Here is a 22,232-nt window from a genome sequence, read left to right as displayed (position 1 = left end):
TTGCGAGTGATATTCTGTTATATTTTTCAAGAGTTTGAGAGTTGAACTGTCAAATAAAAAAGCAAGAAAGTTAAGCTCAGAGTATTCTTTGTTTTTTTGTATGTATTGAATTATCCTGTCTTCTGTCTTCAGACAGAGCATCATTTTAAATATTCTGTCTTCTGTTTTGGCAAAAGTAAACATTGATTATGCAACGGTTCTAGTAGCTGTTTTGTGGCTGTCTGAAAGAATAACCAAGAATCAAAAACTTACATGGTACTTTGCAAATCAAAGTCAGATAAACAATCACTTCATATGCACAACAATGTCACCGAGTTGTCTGCATAAATTAAAATACATTAATGAGGCGGAAGCAGAAGGTTTAACCGTGACGAAAAAAATCATTAACTCATTCAAATAAGTGTTTGCCTTTGATTTACAACATTGTAAATTAGTTTTAAAAAAAGTATTTACATTACATGTACTTAGTTCTCCACTGGTTTCGTTCAATATGCCTTTAAATATATGTTACTTGGATGTGTAAAGACAGACACTAATTTATCTTTCAGCCACAACTAATTCATACATTTTATTCTGCACTTGATGATCATGATATCTCACAAAGTTATTCGAACTTTTATAAAGAACCGTGTGCATTACAAGATTTGATTAGTTCACTTCATGATGTATTGTGAAAGAATTGAAACACATATTATGAAATTTGTGCAGTTCAGACATTTCAGCACAGATACTAAAGTATTCACATAATTTCTAATTAAATCCTAATTCTGAACTTAGAAAATCAAATCACAAATAATCATACAAACAAACAAATAATTGAAAATAACTACATTTTCTCAAGTTTCAGGTTCAACTGACCATTAAGTAACAATCATCCATTAAGTAACAGTACAAGCCCAAAATAAAAAACGAGTAAATAGGCAATTACCCCCTGAAATTGTAAGTTTCGTCAATTACCCCCCTGAAATTAACAAAACGTCAATTACCCCCTTGAAATTGCACAACGTTAATCAATTTACCCCCTCCGTCAAATTTTTCTGTTAGTCAACATGACGTTTTGCAAATACCCCCCTGAAGTTTTGCACTTATGTGCAAAATGCTCCCTAAACTTAAAAATTTATATGTTTTTTTCTTATCCTTGACTCAAAAGATATTAAAGACAAACAATTAATGGTTATCTTTAATATTTAAGGTTACAATAATAATATATCCTCTAAAAATAGTGCAGAATTAATAACTTCATATTACTTTAGCAAAATGCATGTTTAGTTCAATTTTTAAGATAGAATAATTTTATTCAAACTTATCTTAAGAAACTGCTAGAATTAATTATTCATGAGGAATGCATGTCTCTAGCTTACTTTGTTGTGAATTGGTGTGTCTCTATTTAAATAAGTCATAAGTTATGGAGAATTGAACAATCAAATGGCATGACATAAACAAAATAAAATAACAGACCCCTTTAAGAATGAAAGAGCAATGTAAAATATTAAAGTTAACTGTTAATTGTTTGTCTTTAATATCTTGAGTTAAGGATAAGAAAAAAATATAAATTTTCAAGTTTGGGGGGCATTTTGCACATAAGTGCAAAACTTCAGGGGGGTATTTGCAAAACATCATGTTGACTAACAGAAAAATTTGACGGAGGGGGTAAATTAATTAACGTTGTGCAATTTCACGGGGGTAATTGACGTTTTGTTAATTTGAGGGGGGTAATTGACGAAACTTACAATTTCAGGGGGTAATTGCCTATTTACTCAATAAAAAACATAAAAAGTGATATGCTCAGGTGACAGTGCACCACATCTAAATCCTTGATTTAAGACTAAGGTAATATCAAACTCTGAGCACATATTTCTCGAGCATAAACACACCTGTATTTAAAATTACTAGACTTAAAAGTGTCATCCCTTAGATCATAAACAATGAACTTATTTTCTCAATCTCGATACTCAAAATATTCAAGTAACACTTGACCATCCTCAAACATATGTAATGCATTGGTCAAGGTGCAAGACTTTTAAGAAACGGTGAACAATTTAGTCGAAGACTCTTTGTTTCCATATTCCTTCATAACCCAAACATCATGACCAGAAATCATGCACAAGCGTTCCCTCAACACACTAAGAGACAAGACCCTGCATAATTCTAGGAATATTGCCTAATTTTCCTCCTTAGGCCTAACTTCTATTCCTTCAAGAAAGAAATTTCCCTTCTTATTGCCACTCTCCAATTCCTCGACAACACTCATTTGGACTTCTTCTCCTTCAAGTCTTGAATTGAAGAACTCTCCCATCTCAATCTCCAACCACCCATCGCTTCTCATAGTAGGGCGCTGCAATCCTATTACATTCGGGAATGGCCTTCATCTAGGACCAGGACATTTGCAAACGGTACGACATTTGTAGGAGTGATTCCTCGAGCACGTTCTTTCTTTGTTGTGTTACGCGTTTGGATCCAAACAGACGGATTTAGTGCTACTATGGCCACCTTCTACATCAATTGATAGGTCCATAGGTTCATTCTCAAATCCATAGTCATCAATCATCTTGAACACAAGATAAGCCGCATACCGAGTATTTCGGGACAAGGAAAAAGTGTTGATCACTGCACGAATTTCAACCGAGAACACAAGGCAAAGCTTAGCGACTTCAGGAAACCTGTAAATAATTTCAAAGACAAGAATACAAGAATTATGAAAAAAGATGAAAGTGATTCATACCATCACATATGGAGTATAATACAAGTGTAGATACGATAACGATGTAGGTTCATCAACTAAAGTTTGGAAGTTGTAAACCAAGCATATTGAGAAACTTCTCAATTATTAAGTTATATTGTTTGTTATCTATTAAGAGAATTATCAGAGAGTGGACCCATCATTAATAGTCTAGCGAGAAGTATTTACTTATAATTTTTTTGGAAGAAAGTCAGAAGCTTGACAATGGAAAATATTTTAACAAAAATACAATATATGTATCATTAAAACTCCACACAATGCAAATAAATATTCATTAGACTATCATAACTGTCCATATAACATTAATAGATCGCTCTATAAATTATACACGAATTCTATTAGAAGACTCGGCATGGACAGGAGCCCCTCCCAAAATATGAGTAGCTCTGCCCATGTTTTCGCTCACACAATATGTAGCCTTCTCATTTTGGGAGAAGCTATATATGGATTTTGAGACATTATTCTATGGCATGATTTAAAAGTTGCAGAAAATTTCCGGCAGATACTACTCACACCCCAAATAATCCAAGTTACACCCCAAAGTTACTAATATACCATTTTATTTATGTTCACTGCACATTAATTATGTATAAGTAAATTCAGTTTACATGGTGTATGTAAACTCAGTTTACGTAGTGTATGTAAAAGTGTATGTAAACTGAATTTACATATACTATGTAAACTGAATTTACATAAGTAAGTTAAGACTGAGTTTTAGTTCATGTAAACTGAGTTTACGTAGTTTATGTAAACTGAGTTTACATACACCAAGTAAACTGAGTTTAGGTGTATGTTATTCCTTTTTAGAATATGTACGTAAACTAAATTCACGTGAGACCTATATGTAAACTTAAATTATGTTACCTTTCTACGTAAACTTAAATCAAACAAATCGATGTAGATAGACAAACATGAAATTAACAACAACTATAAACATCCATAAATCATAGAGCAAACGATAAAAAGAAACTCGAAGAAATTTATGAAATTCACTTACTTGTATTAATCGAGTACGTATCAATGGAAGAGATGTTGATTCAATTGACAATTTTAGTTGGGATTGATTGAATATCCATGGTGGTTTGTGGGTGAAAAGGGGTGAGGGTTCAGAATGATAGTAAAAGAAGGGTTTTTAGAAATTTAGATGAAGAGGGCAATTTTGGTATTATTGTAAAAAATTTAATAAATTTGGGTGTAACTATGATTATATGGGGTGAAACTAGAAAGAGTCAAAATTTCCTTGCCAACTGACATATATGTGAAAAAGAATAATTCAAGCCCATAAAAAATTGATTCACAAATTTAGTAGGGTTAAATAAGTAAATAGTCCCCTTAAATATACCAACATTTGATTTTAGTCCCCCAAAAATTTTCTTAGGTTTTGGTCCCTGCAAAATTTTTCATCTATGAAATTAGTCCATGCTTTACACATTGAGAACATGGACTAATTTCATGGATGAAAATATATTTTAGGGGGATTAAAATCAAATGTCCGTATAGTTAGAGGGACCATTTACTTATTATCCCAATTTAGTATTCATAAAGGTTTAGAACTGTTGATTATGTTATTGAAGCCATATTGGGTTTTAAGTAATAGGAAATAATAGTATCATTAACACAAGGAAAATAAAAAAAAAAAAACTAACCTGGAATCATTCATATGAATCCACTCTTTATCAGTGAGTAGTTCATCATCACTGTCACCATCATCGCAATGAATGGTGAGAGATCTAGCAGCAAGCATGTAACATATTTTTCCACTTTTCCTATCCAATTTAAAGCTCTGAATTTCATATATTCAAGGCTTATTAGCATTCCGAAAACATCTTAAATCAATAAGCCTTAATAAAAGAGAAACTAGGGATTACAAAAATCAATAGTTTTTTGCACCACAAATGATTAAAAATTAATTTTTTAAAAAATAAACCCTAATATTTGAGAAATTGACGGTTATGAAAAATGTGGTTATTGCTATTAAAGTTTAAACTTGCCACTGTTAGTATCATTTTTTTTTTGAGAACACTGTTAGTATCATTTGGTTGCATAAAGAAGTACATATTAATTATTAGTATTTTCTAGCTGAAGAACTGAAATTAGATAATCTGTAAGTTGTATGGTATGCAAAATATGCTCTGATGATAATCTATATTTGACATATGAAATGAATATAGCATAGCAAAATGAGAAAATTCTTGTAACCAGACATGTTTCTGTTTGGTTATCGCTATTAAAGTACAAACCAGATCCATTTGTATCTTGTTTCGTCCATTCCTTGCGTCTTGCAAGGATGACGTTTAATAATATTTGCCGATTCAAAAAAAAAAAAAAAGTACAAACCAGAAAAACATAACATGCCAAACCAAAAAAAACCAGAAAAACTCTTGCCCTTTAACCACATTTTCACACACTCCATCTATTCAACAAGATTTGCTCCAGCTTGCCCTTTAAAGAAACTCTTGCCTAATCAGAGGTATTTGAGATAATGACATGTTTTACCTCTTAATTGTGTAATTTATATATATCCTCTGACATGGTTTTCTTTTCGTTTTTGATTTATTTCGCTACAACATATAATTGATATGTAATTTTCTGTTAAATTCCTAAGAATGATGACATCTTTGTTCCTTTGCTGCTAAGGTGATTTTGATTCAATGTTTTGTTCAATTCCAATGGGGTTATGGTTTGTATTCAAGCATTATAAAGAAACATGTTTCACTAACTGTTGTTTCATTTATTTATTTCCAGCTTCCTGATAGCAAAAAGGTCTCCTGAAACTATTTTTTGAACAATCTTCTTAAACTATTATTTTATATATTTATCTTTTGTGATAGAATACTTTTATGCTCACTTATAGTTTGAAGCATGTGTATTCATGTGATAGAATACCTCACAGGTGATTCTGATTCCACCTATTGGCTAAAAACTCATTGTGTTGTCGAACCTATTATAATTGCCACGCATAGACAACTCAGTTCCATGCATCCAATTTTTAGATTATTGCATCCACATCTGAGGTATACCATGGAGATCAGGAGGGTGGTCTCTTGTTCATTGAAGGAGTCAACAATTAATGGACAACTTTCTACCAAAATAAGAACTCGGGTCAAGTTATTTAAAGGTGGAGGAGACTGATGCAGAAAGGTTTTATTAGTAATTTAGTAGTATTTATTATTTCAGCCTAATTTTCTAGAACTTTCTATTTTGTTTTCAGTTTGTTATTTTTGGCCCATTAGGGTTTGTTATTTCCCTATTTAAGTTCAACAGTTGTAACCTAAGAGGCAACTTATAACTTTTATTCAATCGATAATATTTTAGAGAGTTTTTCTCAATCTCTGGTGGATTCCGGAACCCTATTTTCCCAAGTTTGTCGCTTGCAAACTTGTCTCTTTCAATCTAGGTTTAGCGCTTGCTAGCCTACACTTTCGTACTGCGTCAAAAATAATACATATGAGGAATGCCACATAATTAAAAATGTCAACATGGCAATGCTGGGAGAGAATATCAACATAAAAAAGACAACATGCACTAAATTTGCAGGCTTGTGCTCTTTCTATCTCGAAATTAATATCCAAATTTTCAGAAACAATAAATGTGATCGAATATTGTTATATTGTTTCTTTTTATATTTTTAGATTTTTATCTCACCACTTTTATTATGTGACATGAAATCTTAAAAGTATTCTACCATCCAAGACACAAGACCCTGTATAATACAATGAATATTGCTTAATTTTCCTTCTTAGGCCTAACTTCTATTCCTTCAAGAAAGATATTTCCCTTCATCTTGCCAGTCTCCATTTCCTCGACAACACTCATTTGGACTTCTTCTCCTTCAAGGCTTGAATTGAAGAACACTCCCATCTCGATCTCCAACCAACCATCACTTCTCATACTAGGGCGCTGCAATCCTATTACATTCGGGTACAGCCTCCTTCCAAAACCGAGACATTTGCAACCGGTAAAACGTCCGCGCTTGTAGTAGGTGTGCTTCCTTGAGCACGTTATTGCTTTGTTGCGTGAAGCTTTGGGATCCAAGCATACAGATTTAGTGCTGCTATGGCCACCTTCTACATCAATTGATAGGGTCATAGGTTCATTCTCAAATCCATAGTCATCAATCATCTTGAACACAAGATAAGCCGCATACCGAGTATTTTGGGACAAGGAAAACGTGTTAATTATTCCACGAATTTCAAGCGAGAACACAAGACAAAGCTTAGCGACTTCAGGAAACCTGTAAATAATTGCAAAGACAAGAATACAAGGATTATGAAAAGAAGATGAAAGTGATTCATACCCATCACATATGGGGTATTATACAAGTGTAGATACGATAACAATGTAGGCTCATCAACTAAAGTTTGGATTTTGGAAGTTGTAAACCAAGCGTATTGAGAAACTTCTCAGTGAGGGGACCCATCACTAATATTAAGCTTTAATAAGTTATATTGTTTGTTATCTATTAAGAGAATTATCAGAGAGGGGACCCATCACTAATATTAAGCTTTAGATTCATGTGTAAGTTAACTTTGGGTTTGAATAGTCTAGCCAGAAGTATTCACTTATAATTTTCTTTGGAAGAAAGTTAGAAGCATGACAAAGGAAAATATTTTAACAAAAATACAATATATGTATCGTTAATACTCCACACTACGCAAATAAATATTCATTAGACTATGAAATTTTTTTGAGGGACCATTTACTTATTTAACCCAATTTAGTATTCATAAAGGTTTAGAAATAGGAAATAATAGTATCATTAACACAATGGAAAAAAAAAAAAAAAACTAACCTGGAATCATTCATATGAATCCACTCTTTATCAGTGAGTAGTTCATCATCACTATCATCATCACTGTCACCATCACCGCAATGAATGGTGAGAGATCTAGCAGCAAGCATGTAACATATTTTTCCACTTTTCCTATCCAATTTAAAGCTCTGAATTTCATATATTCAAGGCTTATTAGCATTCCGAAAACATCTTAAATCAATAAGCCTTAATAAAAGAGAAACCAGGGATTACAAAAATCAATAGGTTTTTGCACAATAGATTAAAAATTAATTTTTACTAAAATAAAGTCTAATATTTGAGAAATTGACGGTTATGAAAAAGAATACCTTTCGACCATGATCGATGATGATTGGGCTATCAGAGAGAGCAAGATAGAGGGCCTTTTTGGTGGGAGCGTTGGCAAGGGAAGGAGAATGTGAGATGATAGAGTTAATGAGACGGGAATCCAAAGGGAGAAAGTGGTTCCAAACAGCGTCGGAATCAGCAGCAGAAAGGAAAGTCTTAGAAACAAGGGAGAGTGTGCAAACATCAACGGGAGTTGTACGAGACAGAATGGCTGAGATGCATCCTTCCGGAAATTCATCAAAAGCTGCCTCCATTCTTCTGCTTTTTGCCGTTATTATCCTTCTTTCCATTCATTTGATTTTTTTAGGGTTAAGTGATCTATATATAATAACAATATATATACAAGGATTAGGGATTTTGGTTAGTTTTTTCATTTTCCAATTTTGCCCCTTACCTCCACAAATATACACATACGAGAGAAAGATAACTTACAGTGTTATCATCAATTTTATTTTTTTTTTTTTTGAAATAACCAAGTTACCATCAGTTAAGTAACCAAAAGGCAGCAGTTTCGAAATGGAAAAGAAATCACAGAGAAGAGAGGAAATATAAGTTCGCATTGACTTACATCTCATTGTTAACTAAAAACAAGAAGCCCTCAATATTGCATCAGATTAATGGCAGAATGTTGAAGTGTCTTTTTAACTCTCCATATCTCAATATAGTTTATATTCTATTAATTTTCATACTATAGTAGACTACATTCATCAATGGAATATGTTTGAGAAACTGTTGTAAGTGTAAAGTTGTTTTCCTTGAAGCTTTTGTCGGGATTGTGCTAATATGGACACGGTAAATGGCCCTTGAAATTGGGGTCTAACTCATTCTTACAAAACAGACATATAAGGTTAGGAGTGCCTCCTCTTAATAAACTCTTATCAAGAGTCTCATCCCATTCCTTTTACTTTATTTCAAATAAGCAGGTTGCTCACGATGAGGACAAGAAGAAGGAAGTTGGACGACTTATGTTACACGGTCTTGTACTAGTATGAGATTTGGCATCTGTTATGTATTATGTACTCACTAGTAGTGATTCTGTATTCAGTAGACTCATTTATGTACTCGCCAGTGGTACTTTATCAAATGTACGAGACGTGTATCGACTGTATCTTGTTCAGACAAACTTTTATGCTATAAAATATGAAAAAGGTGCGTGGTTGCGAATTTATGGAATTCCTTTGCATGCTTGGACCACTGAATTAAAAATAGATTTGTGCACTATAAAGCTCGAGCGTTTAGACCGAACGCAACAAAATTTGATCTTCCTATCCTTGTCGGCTCTGATTACCAATTTTACTCCTGCCAATGCAGAATTATCAAAACTGTAATACAAAACATGAGGCCAATGACTAGTATTCTACCATGAAATAGAATATAAAAAATGACGACAAACCTCCAACAAAGCATAAGATAATAGAATTCGGAATATTGACAAGGTCAACCGAATAAGTTATGACTTATGATAGCTCAGTCTCAAGGCTCAATTTATTTATTTTTTTTCCAATTTTTTTCTCGAGACGCCGCCCGATCAACAGAATAAATAAATAGACTTATATCAATCTATCTACGTATAATGGCAATTGCAGTTACACTATGATTCTTCAAATCACGTTATTTTCTGGATATATATAGCTGATGCATGAAAAATATGGACACAAAGTGATTATAAAGAAACCTCTAAAACTTCAGTATTGTGGTTGCATACCACTTTATTTATTTTTTTTTAAATTAAATCGTTGTGCACCACATGAACGAGCGCCATTTAGTCATGCATAGGAAGCAACACAAAAATGAGGATTCCTAAATAATAACCCTGAATAACATTGAAAAGTCCAATGCATATCAAAATAACTCAATGTAAAGTCCTCTGTTATGATATCAGTAAATAAACCCAAATCAACAAGTTGGTACTGTTCTAGACACAACATTTATTTTCATTTTACATATACAATTGTTTTATCTTGGTTTCCGGGTGTCAAACATTGATTACGTTTGAACCTTTTTAACCTTTGATATCTCATTTTTTCTTGGGAAGGGAAAAAATAAGCAAAACCCTTGAGAATCAAGGTCCGGGAGTTGTTTTCGCTACGGGAAGGTGTTAGGCACCCATAACGACTATAGTATCCTATAGGAACCGTCTTTATTTTCTACGCGCGTGCTTTATTTGTAAATGCTATTTTGAAAATGTTTATTTAAACCTAAGAGTTTTCTAAGTGAAGAATTGGAGGGAGAAGAAAGTGTTTGAATTTTTATTTTATTTGAATTGAAGGAATTTTGATTCCTTGCCTACGTACCCGTTTAAGGGATCAAATCCACCGTAGTTCTCTTCCAAATTTTTTTTTGTTGGTTGATTTTAAGTTTGAAAAATTGGAATTTGAAGAATGAGAGAGAGAGGCCTCAAGGGCATAAGATTGTGAAATTGTGAGGTTTGATTAGTGATTTTGGAAAAAAAAAGTCAAGTATGATTAATTTTCATTGAAATTTGATTAAGAAAATAAAAGAGAAAATGCAAAGGAGTTTTGACTCCTATATTTTTTGGAAAAAGCTTTTCAAGTGATGTTGTTCAAGTTTTTTGGAAAATTGATTTTTCTAAGTGTAAATCCTAAACATTCATCTAAACATGCAATCCTAAACATACATCTAAACATGCATATCCTAAGCATATATCTAAAGTAACCATGTGAGGTGTCTGCTAGTGTCGGTGCTCGTGTCGGTGTACATCATTAGAGTCCATTGTCCTTTACATCATTGGCCTAGATACATGCTATGGTCTTGCAAGAATTTAAGAGCATAAAGTAAAATACAAGAACTCCTAGGTATTACATTCTAATTTTTGCATGAATTTTAAAGTGTAAGAAAGATAAAGACTAAGAATATAAGATGGAAGATGGGATGCCTTATGGAATGCATGAAACATGAAGTAAAGTGGTTAGTGATAAAAGGCATAGTATAGTAGAAAAAATTGGCAAAGAAATAAGGCATAATAACATAGTAAAATGGCAAGGAAAAAGTGGCAAAAATGCACTTAATAGAATACCAAAATTCCAAAGCAAGCAAGAGACCCATAACTCTCACATTTTGACATTTTTCAAAGGGTTTTATGTTCAGCTCCAATGTGAGAGTTATGAGAAACACGAGTCAAGGACTATGACATTTTATTAAGCCTATTTTGCACTAATTCACATGTTAAAGAATCAAGTAACTTGCCATATAAGGAATCAATTATCACATATCACAAACCAGCACCAAAACACCAAATCAATCACCAAACAATACTCCAAAATTATTCAACAAACCACAATTATTATGAACCAAACAATTGGAATTAAAACATGCAAAAAAACTTCACAAAATTTGACAAAACAACACAAAATTCAAACAATTTCTCCATGTATTTTCTCTAACAATTTTCAGCATACAAAATTAACAAGAAACAATCCTAAATCATTCAACAAAAATGCAATACAATTCACAAGATTTTTACAAGTTTTTCATCAAGATTTTTCAACAAAAAGTAAAAGAAAAAGCATTAAACCAAGGCAAAATAATTTTCTAGTATTTCTTGATCAATCTTGACATGCAATATATCAAAATTGATCAAAATATACTAGAAAAATTATAGGAATTTTCTTAGAATTTTTCAAAGAGATTTTAGGCATGCAAAGGTGTATTCAGCAAGAAATAGTGTATTAAACAGCAAGAAAAACACAAGAAAATAAAGTCTGTGTAGAAAAGAAGCCCAGGCCCAAGGTGAAATGGATCCTGGATCATCCAAACGCATGAGGAGCGTTGGATTAATCCGGCTAGATCTAACGGTTGAGGAATAAGAAGAAGAAACCAAGGTGAACCGGTCCGGTTCAAGCGAACCGAACCAGTTCGTTTACACACATAAGGCCAAAATCGGTTCACTTTCTCTCATAATTCCTTCTTCTTCCTCTCTAAAACTTCTAGTGAGAGAAGGTCTGCAAGTGCAACCTTCTTCTCCGGTCAAGCTCCACCGGTCCGGCGCGGTGGCCGACCACCGCGAGGTGGCGGCACCACCGCGTCGGAAATTTTTTTTGCCCGATTCAATTTTTTTTAGATTTTTAACAATCCTTTTTCGTTCTAATCACGAATCCGGGCTTAGTTTTTCAAGAAAATCAATGGTGAAGCGTAGATCTAAGTTTGAAGTTTGAGAAATTTTGAAAGAAAAAGTGACGAAAAAGGTGGTAAAAGCTTCTAAATCCTTACCTCAAGTCGAATCGGTTCGCAAGCTTTGTTTCCTCTCCGATTAAGCTCCGGCCGCGAGCTCCCTCCTCCTCTTGTGGTGTTTGCCGCGAGCTCCCTCCTCCTCTTGTGGTGGCCGAAATCGGCCTTGTGCTTGTAGGGGGGATGAGTCCGAAAATGATTTTTTCGGTGATGAATAGTGATGAACAGTGACGAATTTGTGATGTATGAGTGATAATGGTGTTGATTGATAATGATTTTTGTGGTTAGTGTTCTTGGAAAATTAGATGAAGGTTTGAATGTTCATGTGAAACTCATGTGATATTCATGGTGTTCTTGGGTTTTTTGTGATTTTGATCCAAAATTTTGGAGAGAGAAAGTGCCATGTGGACTACAAGTGTAACAAACTTTGTGTGATGTGGCAGAAAATGAATAGTGAATTCTGACTCAATGATGAGTTGGCCTGCTTTTATAGGTGCCATGCAGTAATTCCTGACCAATGAGAAAGTGCCATGTGGACTACAAGTGTAACTAACTTTGACTGATCTCTAACTGCTTTGACTTTTGGGAATTTTCTGCAAAAAAAGGAAAAATACAAGGACTGGACTGCAATTTTAACAAACTGGACTAAAAATGCAATTTTTAGAAACTTTAGGACTAAAAATAAAAATTAAAAATAAAATTGAATTAAAATTGGTAAACGGAAAATAACGTAAAGTGAAACGATTAAAAATGACAAAACGGACTAAAACGAACCAACTACTAAATGAGGTACTTCAAAGTAACCTCTCTCCGTCAAAATTTCGCGTGAAATGACCAAAATGCCCCTGGGGACTAAAATGACTCGAAACGACTCAAATGCAATTTTAAAATGGTTTTTAACAAGGAATTAAAGCAAGAGTTTACACAAGCAAATTAAAAGACTCAGAGACAATTTTTTAGGGATTAAAAGGAATCTTAACACAGGAAATGACTAAAATGCCCCTAGGGGCTAAACTGACTCAAAATGACTTTAAACGTAATTTTTGAAATGGATTTTGACATGAGATTGAAACAAGGACTTATACCAATCAAATGAAAAGACACAAACAATTTTCAAGGACTAAAATGAATTTGAATGCAGGAAATGACTAAAATACCCTTTTTCATGAATTTTGCAAATAACATTGAAATAAGATGCAGAGAAAGATGCAATTGATCAGAGATAATTTCAAATGACTTGAAGTACAAGAAGAGAATAAATAAGCTAGTATTTTTAGGTCCAAAATTAAGGTATATCAACAATAAAACTATTTTACAATACACACAATGGCAGTGAGGTGAGGTGAACGTCAACGAACGAGTTTGAGACTATATAGCCGAATGTGTGTACGGAAGAAGTGTGTGGAATATGTGTGAGGTAAACCTCCTCCGTCTGAATCTGGAATCTTCTATCCCCTGCTCATTCTTATACCTAGAACCTTATCTCCTTCTTCCCTTACGACCTACACTTTCTACGTTGTAGTTGGTTTCTATTCCTCCTAATTAATACATTGGGAGTTGATCATTCATCATTGCTGATAGTTCAATAAAACAATAACGCAATTCTGCTGTCATTTTAGTGTCATTACACCTTCCCGCTATAGCATGGGCTAGGGAACATGACCAAAACATAAAAACATTTTTATCTTAAACTCACCTTTAACTAAAATAAATTATACGAAATCATTTCAATAAAAATCAATTTTTGCACCTATATAACCAAACACAATCACATAACAGCAATCACAACTTTTCCTTGATAATAGTTTTTTTCTTACCCTTTCAAAAGCATCTCTAGAGAAGCTCCTAAGAATAAATAGAGAATTTTAACAATGCATTCTCGATTACTTGTACTTACTGCTTATCAACTAAAATTCACCTTAGATCCAACAAATCATCAATTCCCAATCTATTTGGTGGGATCCTATGAATTTCATCTAGGGTCTGTTTGGATTGGCTTGTTTGAGCTTATCTATTGCATAAGTTTTGTGTCACTGTTTGGGAAAACTTATGAAAACAGCTAATAATATTTTCCATAAGCTTTTTTCAACTTATTTTCATAAGTTCTCCAATATAGCTTATAAGTTCCACAACAAAACAAAATTAAAGAAAAAAATATTTATCCAAGGAGAAAACAATATCACAACTTCATGTTGTCCATAGTAAAAGTTAATTTACAAAGATTCATTTTAGAGAACTACAAATGCATTTGAGGCAAAAAAAAAAAAATTTAATAAGTGAAAGTCATAGTACAGGTTGTGTCAAGACATTACTGTATATATATTATGTCGACGAATTCTTTAATTATGGGACAATCAGGTATTGAGTTAGCCCCAAACCCATAAAATATGAAAGTTTATAATACATATAATCACCAAACATTACAAAATAAATTGTTATGAAGTTTCAATAGTAAACATGCACTACAGTTCCGTATCGAAACGGTAAATTAGGACAACAAAACAAAATCACAACTTCATGTTGTCCAGAGTGAACTCCAACTGAGAAACCTCTGCCTCCTCCTTCAAAAGCTTCACTTCATCTTGCTGTTTGAGCTGTTTGATTGGCCAAGATGGTCCCTATAACAAGCCAGATAAACATTAGGATGAATAATCAAATTACAAGAGATAGTTCGTATGAATCCACAATGCAAAAGTTAAGCATATGATATGCAATTGCAATTTAGAGTGATTTTGATGGGAGGTATAAACACAACACAAGAAAACTTAGCATGCTTCAAAACAAAATTAAAATAAATTTTAGGGTAAATAAATTCGGTACCTTGAATTTAATATTATTTAATGCAAATGTCATTATATCGTCTCCAACAATCAATCTCAGCTGCCGAACGAAATCATCACGGGAAATCTTCTTTGACTACACAAGTACGGCATGATACATTAGAGATATTTTATCATTTAAGTCATATGTGTTAATTGGACCTACTTTACATACCACAAATTGTTCATAATGACGAATGATTTCAAACATAATATTTGGAGGAGTCATTTTTCTGAGGGCTGCTAAAAGCACGCGTAAAGATATCCAAGGGGATTTGGGTGTCCTTTGAGTGTTAGCAGGAACACTAGTTGCTGTCAAAGCTCCAGTCAGTTGTGCAACATGTCGCGTAGTGCGCTTCTGCTTCAGAATGACTGCAGCTCCTTCAGATATCTTTGTGGGTCTTGCGTCCATTTCTATCTACTAGATAACTATAAATATACACACGCTCAAATATAGAAGCTCAATTGCAACAGTTAAATATAACTATAGACCATGAGCAACAATAATGGTTGGCAGTCCTTGAATGTTTAAAACATTTGAGAATATTGAACTGGTATAAAGCATCATGTGATCATCATGATAACATAATGTTGACATAATAATGAAGATAAATACTAGGTTTCCCAAATTATAAGTGTCCTTGGAAATTTCACATAAATTAATAAATGTAAGTAATGTTGCATGGAGGAAAAAAATGAGTCACTTTACAAAAAATATTCTCCATTAAAAGGCTGTTACAATATACTTTATGATTATGATTATACTTGGACTTTTTTTTTAGAATTGAAGCACGTAAATGTGTTGAATTGAAGAGAATAAAAATTAGAGAAAAAGATTAAACAATTAAAAAATAACCTTAAATTAACAATAGTAACGTAACACAAAAAAATGTATTCCTTTTAACGTTGCATACATTGTACATGCGCTTCCCAAAGACTACTTTGCTTCTGGTAAAGATATTTAACAATATAAAAAGATCATAACTTTTTTCAAATAGGAAAAAGCAATTGGCTTAATCAAAACCTAGAAGGAGTGACATTTAAAAAAACTGAGAAGGGATTAAGGGTGGCATTAATGGTGATTTAACAATTGTCTCAGGTGAGATGGTTTAAACCATGTCCCTTGATGTTATAACGTCAAGCTCTTATTAGTGAGTTGACACCTCTTGGACAGAAGGCCTAGTATTCACTATTCTCAACTAGAGAAATTGTATCACCAAACCACAACATTTTTCCGAATTTTTTTATATTTTAAAAAAACACTTCCAAAGGCAAAATCATAGTATAAAATTGATGAAAAACAAAAACAAAATTGAAATACCAAGAATAAAACAAACTTAAGCAACCTATCAATTACAAACTAAATCAAACACAAACAACCAAAAACAAACTAAATTACAATATTCAAACTTAAAGTAAAAAAATAAAACAAAAAGTAAGAAACAAAGAAAAGACCATGAAATTATACCTGAGTGCAATAACACGCAACTAAAGAAAGACCAAACAATTAAGTAATATGTTTTAACTTTGAAACTGTGTATCTAATTGGAGGAGTAAGGGGTCCTATTTATACTAAATGAATTGAGTATCTCGGTGACACACCTAAAAAGATAAACATTTGATTTGTTCAAAAAAAAACCTAAAAAGATAAACATTAACAGCAGATTTGTTTGCTTAGTAAGTACCAGCTAAGTATTCATTGTATCTGTTATCTTTCTCAACAATTCACATATCTACTTGATCTTTTTGGAATGCACTCAAACTATTTTATATTTGATTTTCAAATATTTGTTAAATCATAAATATTTTCTACTAATGTGAAATCCAAGTATGGATGTTTGTTAAAATTTCCAAGTTGGTTACTTAAATATAATATAATATATGTTATGGTAATATTTTTTTAAATAATATTAAAATAAAGGTGACATTGACAATCATTGTTTGGACGATTTTATTATACTACATTGCATTTTTTTTGGTTACATAATAGTGTAAATTAGTTTTTTATTAACATCCATTAGAATATAACGTCATCTTCAATATTTTTTAACAAATATCTATTCTTAATTTTTTAAAAATTTACTACCATAACATTTTATCATTATTTTAAAGTAACAAGAATTTGAAAATTCTAATAAATAACTATACATGAATTTATCATTAAAATAAAAATAATTTATGAATTGACAAAACATTCAAATATCAAATTAAAAATAGAACTAAGTGTATTCTAAAAGGATAAAAGAGATATGAATATTGGGGAAGAAGAAAACTAATACAAACAATGTTTCTTATAAACATAATGTCCTAACTTCATAGTTATGAAGGTGGTAATAAGCCAAACAATGGTTGTTAGGCACCTAACATTGTGTATGTTTGGTATCTAGCAAGTTTGCCAAGATTAGGTAAACCACAATGATTTCGAAAAAAAAAATGTCATTATTTTGACACACTCGTCACACTCGTTATTATATCAAACATGTTGGTGCACCTCCCAAGCCAATCAATGATAGTTAGTACTTTTCCCGACATGATATATTTGATGCATCGTAAAGGAAAATCATATTGTATGTGACAACTGAACATAACCCAATGTTTATTTGGATGAATCATGATAAGTTTATGGTATGCTATCTCCATCTTTTTAGTGCACATCTAATTATTAGCATGCTATATATTAATCAATTCAAGTAGTACACCATTTCAAACTTTTTTGAAATCTTTTCAGTTGTTGAAATTTTTTGAAAAATATCAAAATCAAGAGTACTAAAAAATATTTATTTATAAAAACACTTATCATATTACACACATACAGAATTTTTAGTACTTTCTTAAGTATTGTTATTTCACTACTTCATTGCTTACATACTATATCTTATTATTAATAAGTGTTTTGTTCATATCAGAACATATAAATATCTTTGAGAGTTACAAATATAAAGTTTTAGGAAATTAATGTATACATTATATTATTTGAAAGATTATTAAAATTGTTATTCTTTTGAAATTACTAATTAGTAATTATTTTGTTAGATTAGTTTTTCTCTTTCGTTCGAGTTGGAACCCAAACCTCAAACTTTTTAACCCTTAGCTCAAACCAATATAACTTGATTCACAAATTATTCACGAAGAAAAACATAAATTGCAACATTTTAATTTACCAAAAGCAAAAATTATTTTGAAAGTCATCATAGTGAGATCAATTTATTGATAACTTACACAACAATACATATTGATTAAGATTGTACGATTTCACATTTACGATCATTAGGGTTCATAACAATATACATGCAAGAGATTTTTAAAAAAATTAGGGTAGTATGTATATATATTAAATTTAGACAATATATTTGATTTTATTGTTCTTGAAAATTAATCATCGGAATTTAAGTTTCAAAAAATTCTCTTCTTCACTACAATTTTCAAGAAGAAAAATCCACGTACATCTTTCAAGATTAACCTGTAATGCAACCAAATTTCAGACCCCAAAGGTTGATTGTTCTCCGCTTGGAATATTTGTTTACTTTCACATTCTATCACCCAACAAAGTGCTCGAGTTCATAAACCAATAGAAAAAGAACATGTAATCAATGATTTGAAAGGATGACTTAAAATATTGATGAAGAAATGATCACATACCTAATTTATTACCGTCATCGTGCTCCTAGAGTTTTGATGTTAAGAAATTGCAAACGACGTAATTGTGTGATTCATCGAGATCTTCGACCCCAAAGGTTGATTTTCCTCCACTTGGAATACTTAATTCTTTACTTTCACATTCTAGAACTCGACAAAATAGTTAATTTCATAAGTCAATAGAAAAACATGAAATCAAATATTTAAAAAATTAACTTGAAATATAGATGAAGAAAGGACCTCACGCCTAATTTACTACCATCACCACATTTCTAAGGCTTTGGTGTTAAGAAATTGACAATCGTGTAATTGCGTCATACAATGAGATCCCGGACCCTAAAAGTTGATTTTCCTTCTCCTGGAATATTTCTTTATTTTTATACTCTATAACTCAACAACAAGATCAAGTTCAAAAACCAATGGAATAAACATGCAATCAATGATTTAAAACACTGATTTAAAATATAAATTAAGAAATGATCTCCTACCTAATTTATTGATGTCGCCGTGCTCCTAGGGTTTGGCTTAAGAAATTGTAAATGATGTAATTTAAATTAGTATATAGTTGATAAATATCAAATAACTCTCATAGTTCATTTTAAATTTTAAGGACATGAAGGAATGTGATGTTAAGAATGTATATAAGAAATAAAGAATGAAAATAAAGTGAAATGATTTAGCAACGATTCATCCCTTTAGCTACTGTTGGATTATATGATTATTTATTTTGTAGAAAAAACTTTTGGTCCCTACTGACCTCCATAATGCTTTATACATCCATATTTAAAATCAATTTTATTAATTTAAATATATATATATATATATATATATATATATATGGGTTAAATATATTTTTTGTCCATATAAATATTAAAAATTTTGTTTTTAATCCCTAAAAAATAAAATCACAGTTCATAAAAATTGACAGTTCATAAATATCTATGGGGAAAAAACTGCGAGCTTCACCCCTACACGTGGTCTTAGGCAAGGAGATCCCCTTTCTCCATATCTCTTTTGTCCCTTGTATGGAAAGATTGGGTGCAATGATTCATGAGGAGATTCGACATGGAAGATGGTTACCACTACAAGTTTCTTCAAATGGTCCTATGATATCTCACCTCTTCTTTGCAAACGATGTACTCCTTTTTGCCAAAGCCAAACCCTCCCAGGCTCAAATTATCACTCAACTTTTAGATTCCTTCTGCGCTATTTCAACTTGGATAAATCTAGAGTTTATGCTTCCTCAGGAGTCACACGACCTAGAAAGGAATCTATAACTAGTACAACACAAATTCAATTCACTTCCAATATTGGAAAGTACCTGATAGGCCAAACCGCAAGTGCACGGTCTATCGAAGTAATAGTAGTAAAGTAGAGTATCGTTCCGCTAGGGAGTTGTTCAATCTAATTAACTTTAAAAGAATGATTAGAGGAGGAGAAAATTTATAAAAAGGGAGGTTTAGTTTCTGAAGGTAAATAACAATAATAATAAAGAGCCTTGGGATCATTGGTTCGTCATAACAATGAATCCTTCACAATCAAGCCTTAAACTTATAATTTACGTTATTCTTAATTTCTAAAGACAAGTTTCTCTTTAGCATATCAAAGCTTCTATCGAAGTCAGTGAGTGTATCCCTCCAACAACCACACCTATTTTCATGGGTGATTGCCTTTGGGACCCTTGAAGATCGAAACTTTATATGTCTCAAGGTTTACTAGACTATTCTCATGTTTCACAAACCTTGTCTAAATTCACTTGTTCGAATATCAAAGCTCCATGTTCGCTTTATTAATTGATATTTGAGATGATGAATTAACCATTATCAAACCGTCCGTTTTCGCTTCCACAGTTTGATAATAATTAATTCATGTTAAAACGGTGAATTTAGATTAGAAATTAAGGTAACATATAATTAGGGTTTAAGGCTTGGATTGATTCGGATTACGTCATTAGACTTATCCAACAATCCCAAGACAAAGAAGTCTACTCACTTATGTTCATTGTAGACATGGGGGAAGAAGAGAGAAAACAATAAAATAAATTGCGAGAAAGAAATAAAATAAAGGAAAGAACTTTTATTAAAATAATTGTTGCTAAAATAAATTCAAAGAGTAAAAGGTGTATCATTTATGATGGAATGCTACTCTATTTATAGCTTTACAATCGACTTAGAAACTAAGCAACTATAAGGGCAAAACAGTAAAGCTGCAACAGGGTAACTTGGGCTTGAAGAAAAACAGCAAAAGGGCATCCTGGAGGGTGGCACGGCCGTGCCACATGTTGGTACGGGCCGTGCCAAATTTCTGACTTGGTGGGATCATATTTTTGCACTGTATTTTCATATTTCTGCACCGTATTTGCTCCAGTCCTCTTTCTTTTGCTCCAAGACACCTTCCACCATATATTCGTTCCTAAAATAAAATAAAAAGCAATTTGTAGTAAAAGATTTAAAAGGGAAATAAATATGCAATAAAATAAAATCAAATCTAATTAAAACTAATCTAAATAATGCAATAAAATAGACTAATTAATGACTCATCAGTACCTTGGATTTAAAATGTATCATGGGAGACGTACTGAAAAAACAAGACTTTGCGGATATCATAGAAAGAGTCACCAACAAGCTTGCATCTTGGAAGGGTAGGGTTCTTAACAAGCCAAGCCGTGTAACTCTTGCAAATTCAGTTTTGACTTCAATTCCATCATATGCAATGCAAATTCAATGGATTCCTCAATATGTTTGTGATCATCTTGACAAGACGGTCCACAATTTTATTTGGAAGGGGTCAACTAATAAGGGGCTGAACATGGTTGGGTGGAATAAAGTGACTAAACCTAAGAAGTTTGGTGGTCTCGCGGTGAGAATAGCCAGAAGGCAAAATACTACTTTGTTAGGAAAATTGGTTTGGGATATGCTTTTGCCTAAAAATCATCTTTGGTCTACTATTCTCTCCGAAAAATATCTTCAGGGATCCAATATTTTCCTTGCGAAGAATATTAAAGGGTCTCCAACTTGGAACTCTATTATGAAATCTCTTAACGTCCTAAATGATGGTTTTCGTTTTAAGATTGGGAGTAGTAAAACAAATATTTGGTATGAACCCTGGCTGAATAAAGACCCCTCTTGCAACCAACCTCCCTTTGTTGATATCCACGATGTCAACCTTCGAATTTGTGATATCCATAGCAGTAATAATTGGCAGTTAAACTGTGTCTATACTTTAATTCCTCCAGACATGCGGAATAATATTTTGTCCCATTCCTTCCGGTTAGTTGATGGGGTACCAGATAATTGGGTGTGGAATCCCTGTACTTCTGGAATATACACTGCAAAGTCTGCATATAGATGGTTATCTCAGGAGGATAATGGATTGTTGAATCAACAAGTTAGATGGAACTGGATGTGGAAGTTGAAGATTCCAACAAATGTTCAATTCTTCTTATGGCAGGTTTCTCATAATGTTGTCCCCACTAGGTCGATATTAAACAACCGAGGTATTCATGTGGACCCAAATTGTCCTATATGTGATCTTGAGCCTGAAACTTTGGTCCATTGTCTCTTTACTTGTAATCGTGCCAAAATTGTTTGGCGTCTTGCAGTGGACTCTAACCTTGTGCTACCCATGGGAGATACTTCTCTTCTTCAATGGTCTCATGATGCTATTGATCCCCATCGTTATGTGGGTTATCTGGTGTGCGAGGAATAAA

The 22,232-nt window shown here is 32.5% G+C and overlaps 2 protein-coding genes and 1 pseudogene across 3 annotated transcripts; all 3 read right to left on the bottom strand.

Moving 5' to 3' along the window:
* Window positions 1-1,843: 1,843 nt before the first annotated feature.
* LOC146935093 (F-box protein VBF-like) lies at window positions 1,844-4,989 on the bottom strand (annotated as a pseudogene). The gene is made up of 3 exons (XR_015033326.1): window positions 4,981-4,989; window positions 4,387-4,523; window positions 1,844-2,660 (listed from the first exon to the last, which is right to left on the bottom strand). The product of XR_015033326.1 is annotated as an F-box protein VBF-like (transcript).
* Window positions 4,990-6,261: 1,272 nt separating this feature from the next.
* On the bottom strand, window positions 6,262-8,295 carry LOC146935092 (F-box protein PP2-B10-like). Its single transcript, XM_085757590.1, has 3 exons — window positions 7,862-8,295; window positions 7,533-7,681; window positions 6,262-6,974 (listed from the first exon to the last, which is right to left on the bottom strand). The coding sequence occupies exons 1-3, from the start codon at window positions 8,168-8,170 to the stop codon at window positions 6,467-6,469; spliced, it is 966 nt and encodes a 321-aa protein (XP_085613716.1). The 5' UTR covers window positions 8,171-8,295; the 3' UTR covers window positions 6,262-6,466.
* Window positions 8,296-14,330: 6,035 nt separating this feature from the next.
* LOC146935091 (inactive poly [ADP-ribose] polymerase RCD1-like) lies at window positions 14,331-15,797 on the bottom strand. Its single transcript, XM_085750269.1, has 3 exons — window positions 15,063-15,797; window positions 14,889-14,984; window positions 14,331-14,686 (listed from the first exon to the last, which is right to left on the bottom strand). Exons 1-3 carry the CDS (start codon window positions 15,297-15,299, stop codon window positions 14,576-14,578), a joined length of 444 nt encoding a protein of 147 aa, XP_085606395.1. The 5' UTR covers window positions 15,300-15,797; the 3' UTR covers window positions 14,331-14,575.
* Between the last annotated feature and the right edge of the window lie 6,435 nt (window positions 15,798-22,232).

This window comes from Medicago sativa, chromosome 3 (assembly GCF_051527215.1).
Source record: "Medicago sativa cultivar Bolivia chromosome 3, Bolivia_mono, whole genome shotgun sequence".
Lineage (NCBI taxonomy): Eukaryota > Viridiplantae > Streptophyta > Magnoliopsida > Fabales > Fabaceae > Medicago > Medicago sativa.
This window is presented reverse-complemented; position numbering and strand designations above follow the sequence as displayed.

What these genes read in the sequence shown, in the direction of transcription:
- LOC146935092 (XM_085757590.1), bottom strand. Translation starts at nt 8,170, where the DNA reads ATGGAAAGAAGGATAATAACGGCAAAAAGCAGAAGAATGGAGGCAGCT. An exon ending in TCATCGATCATGGTCGAAAG is followed by an intron (nt 7,682 to 7,861) that starts GTATTCTTTTTC and finishes TATGAAATTCAG; the next exon opens with AGCTTTAAATTGGATAGGAA. An exon ending in ATTCATATGAATGATTCCAG is followed by an intron (nt 6,975 to 7,532) that starts GTTAGTTTTTTT and finishes AATTATTTACAG; the next exon opens with GTTTCCTGAAGTCGCTAAGC.
- LOC146935091 (XM_085750269.1), bottom strand. Translation starts at nt 15,299, where the DNA reads ATGGACGCAAGACCCACAAAGATATCTGAAGGAGCTGCAGTCATTCTG. An exon ending in GTCATTATGAACAATTTGTG is followed by an intron (nt 14,985 to 15,062) that starts GTATGTAAAGTA and finishes GTACTTGTGTAG; the next exon opens with TCAAAGAAGATTTCCCGTGA. An exon ending in TAAATAATATTAAATTCAAG is followed by an intron (nt 14,687 to 14,888) that starts GTACCGAATTTA and finishes GGCTTGTTATAG; the next exon opens with GGACCATCTTGGCCAATCAA.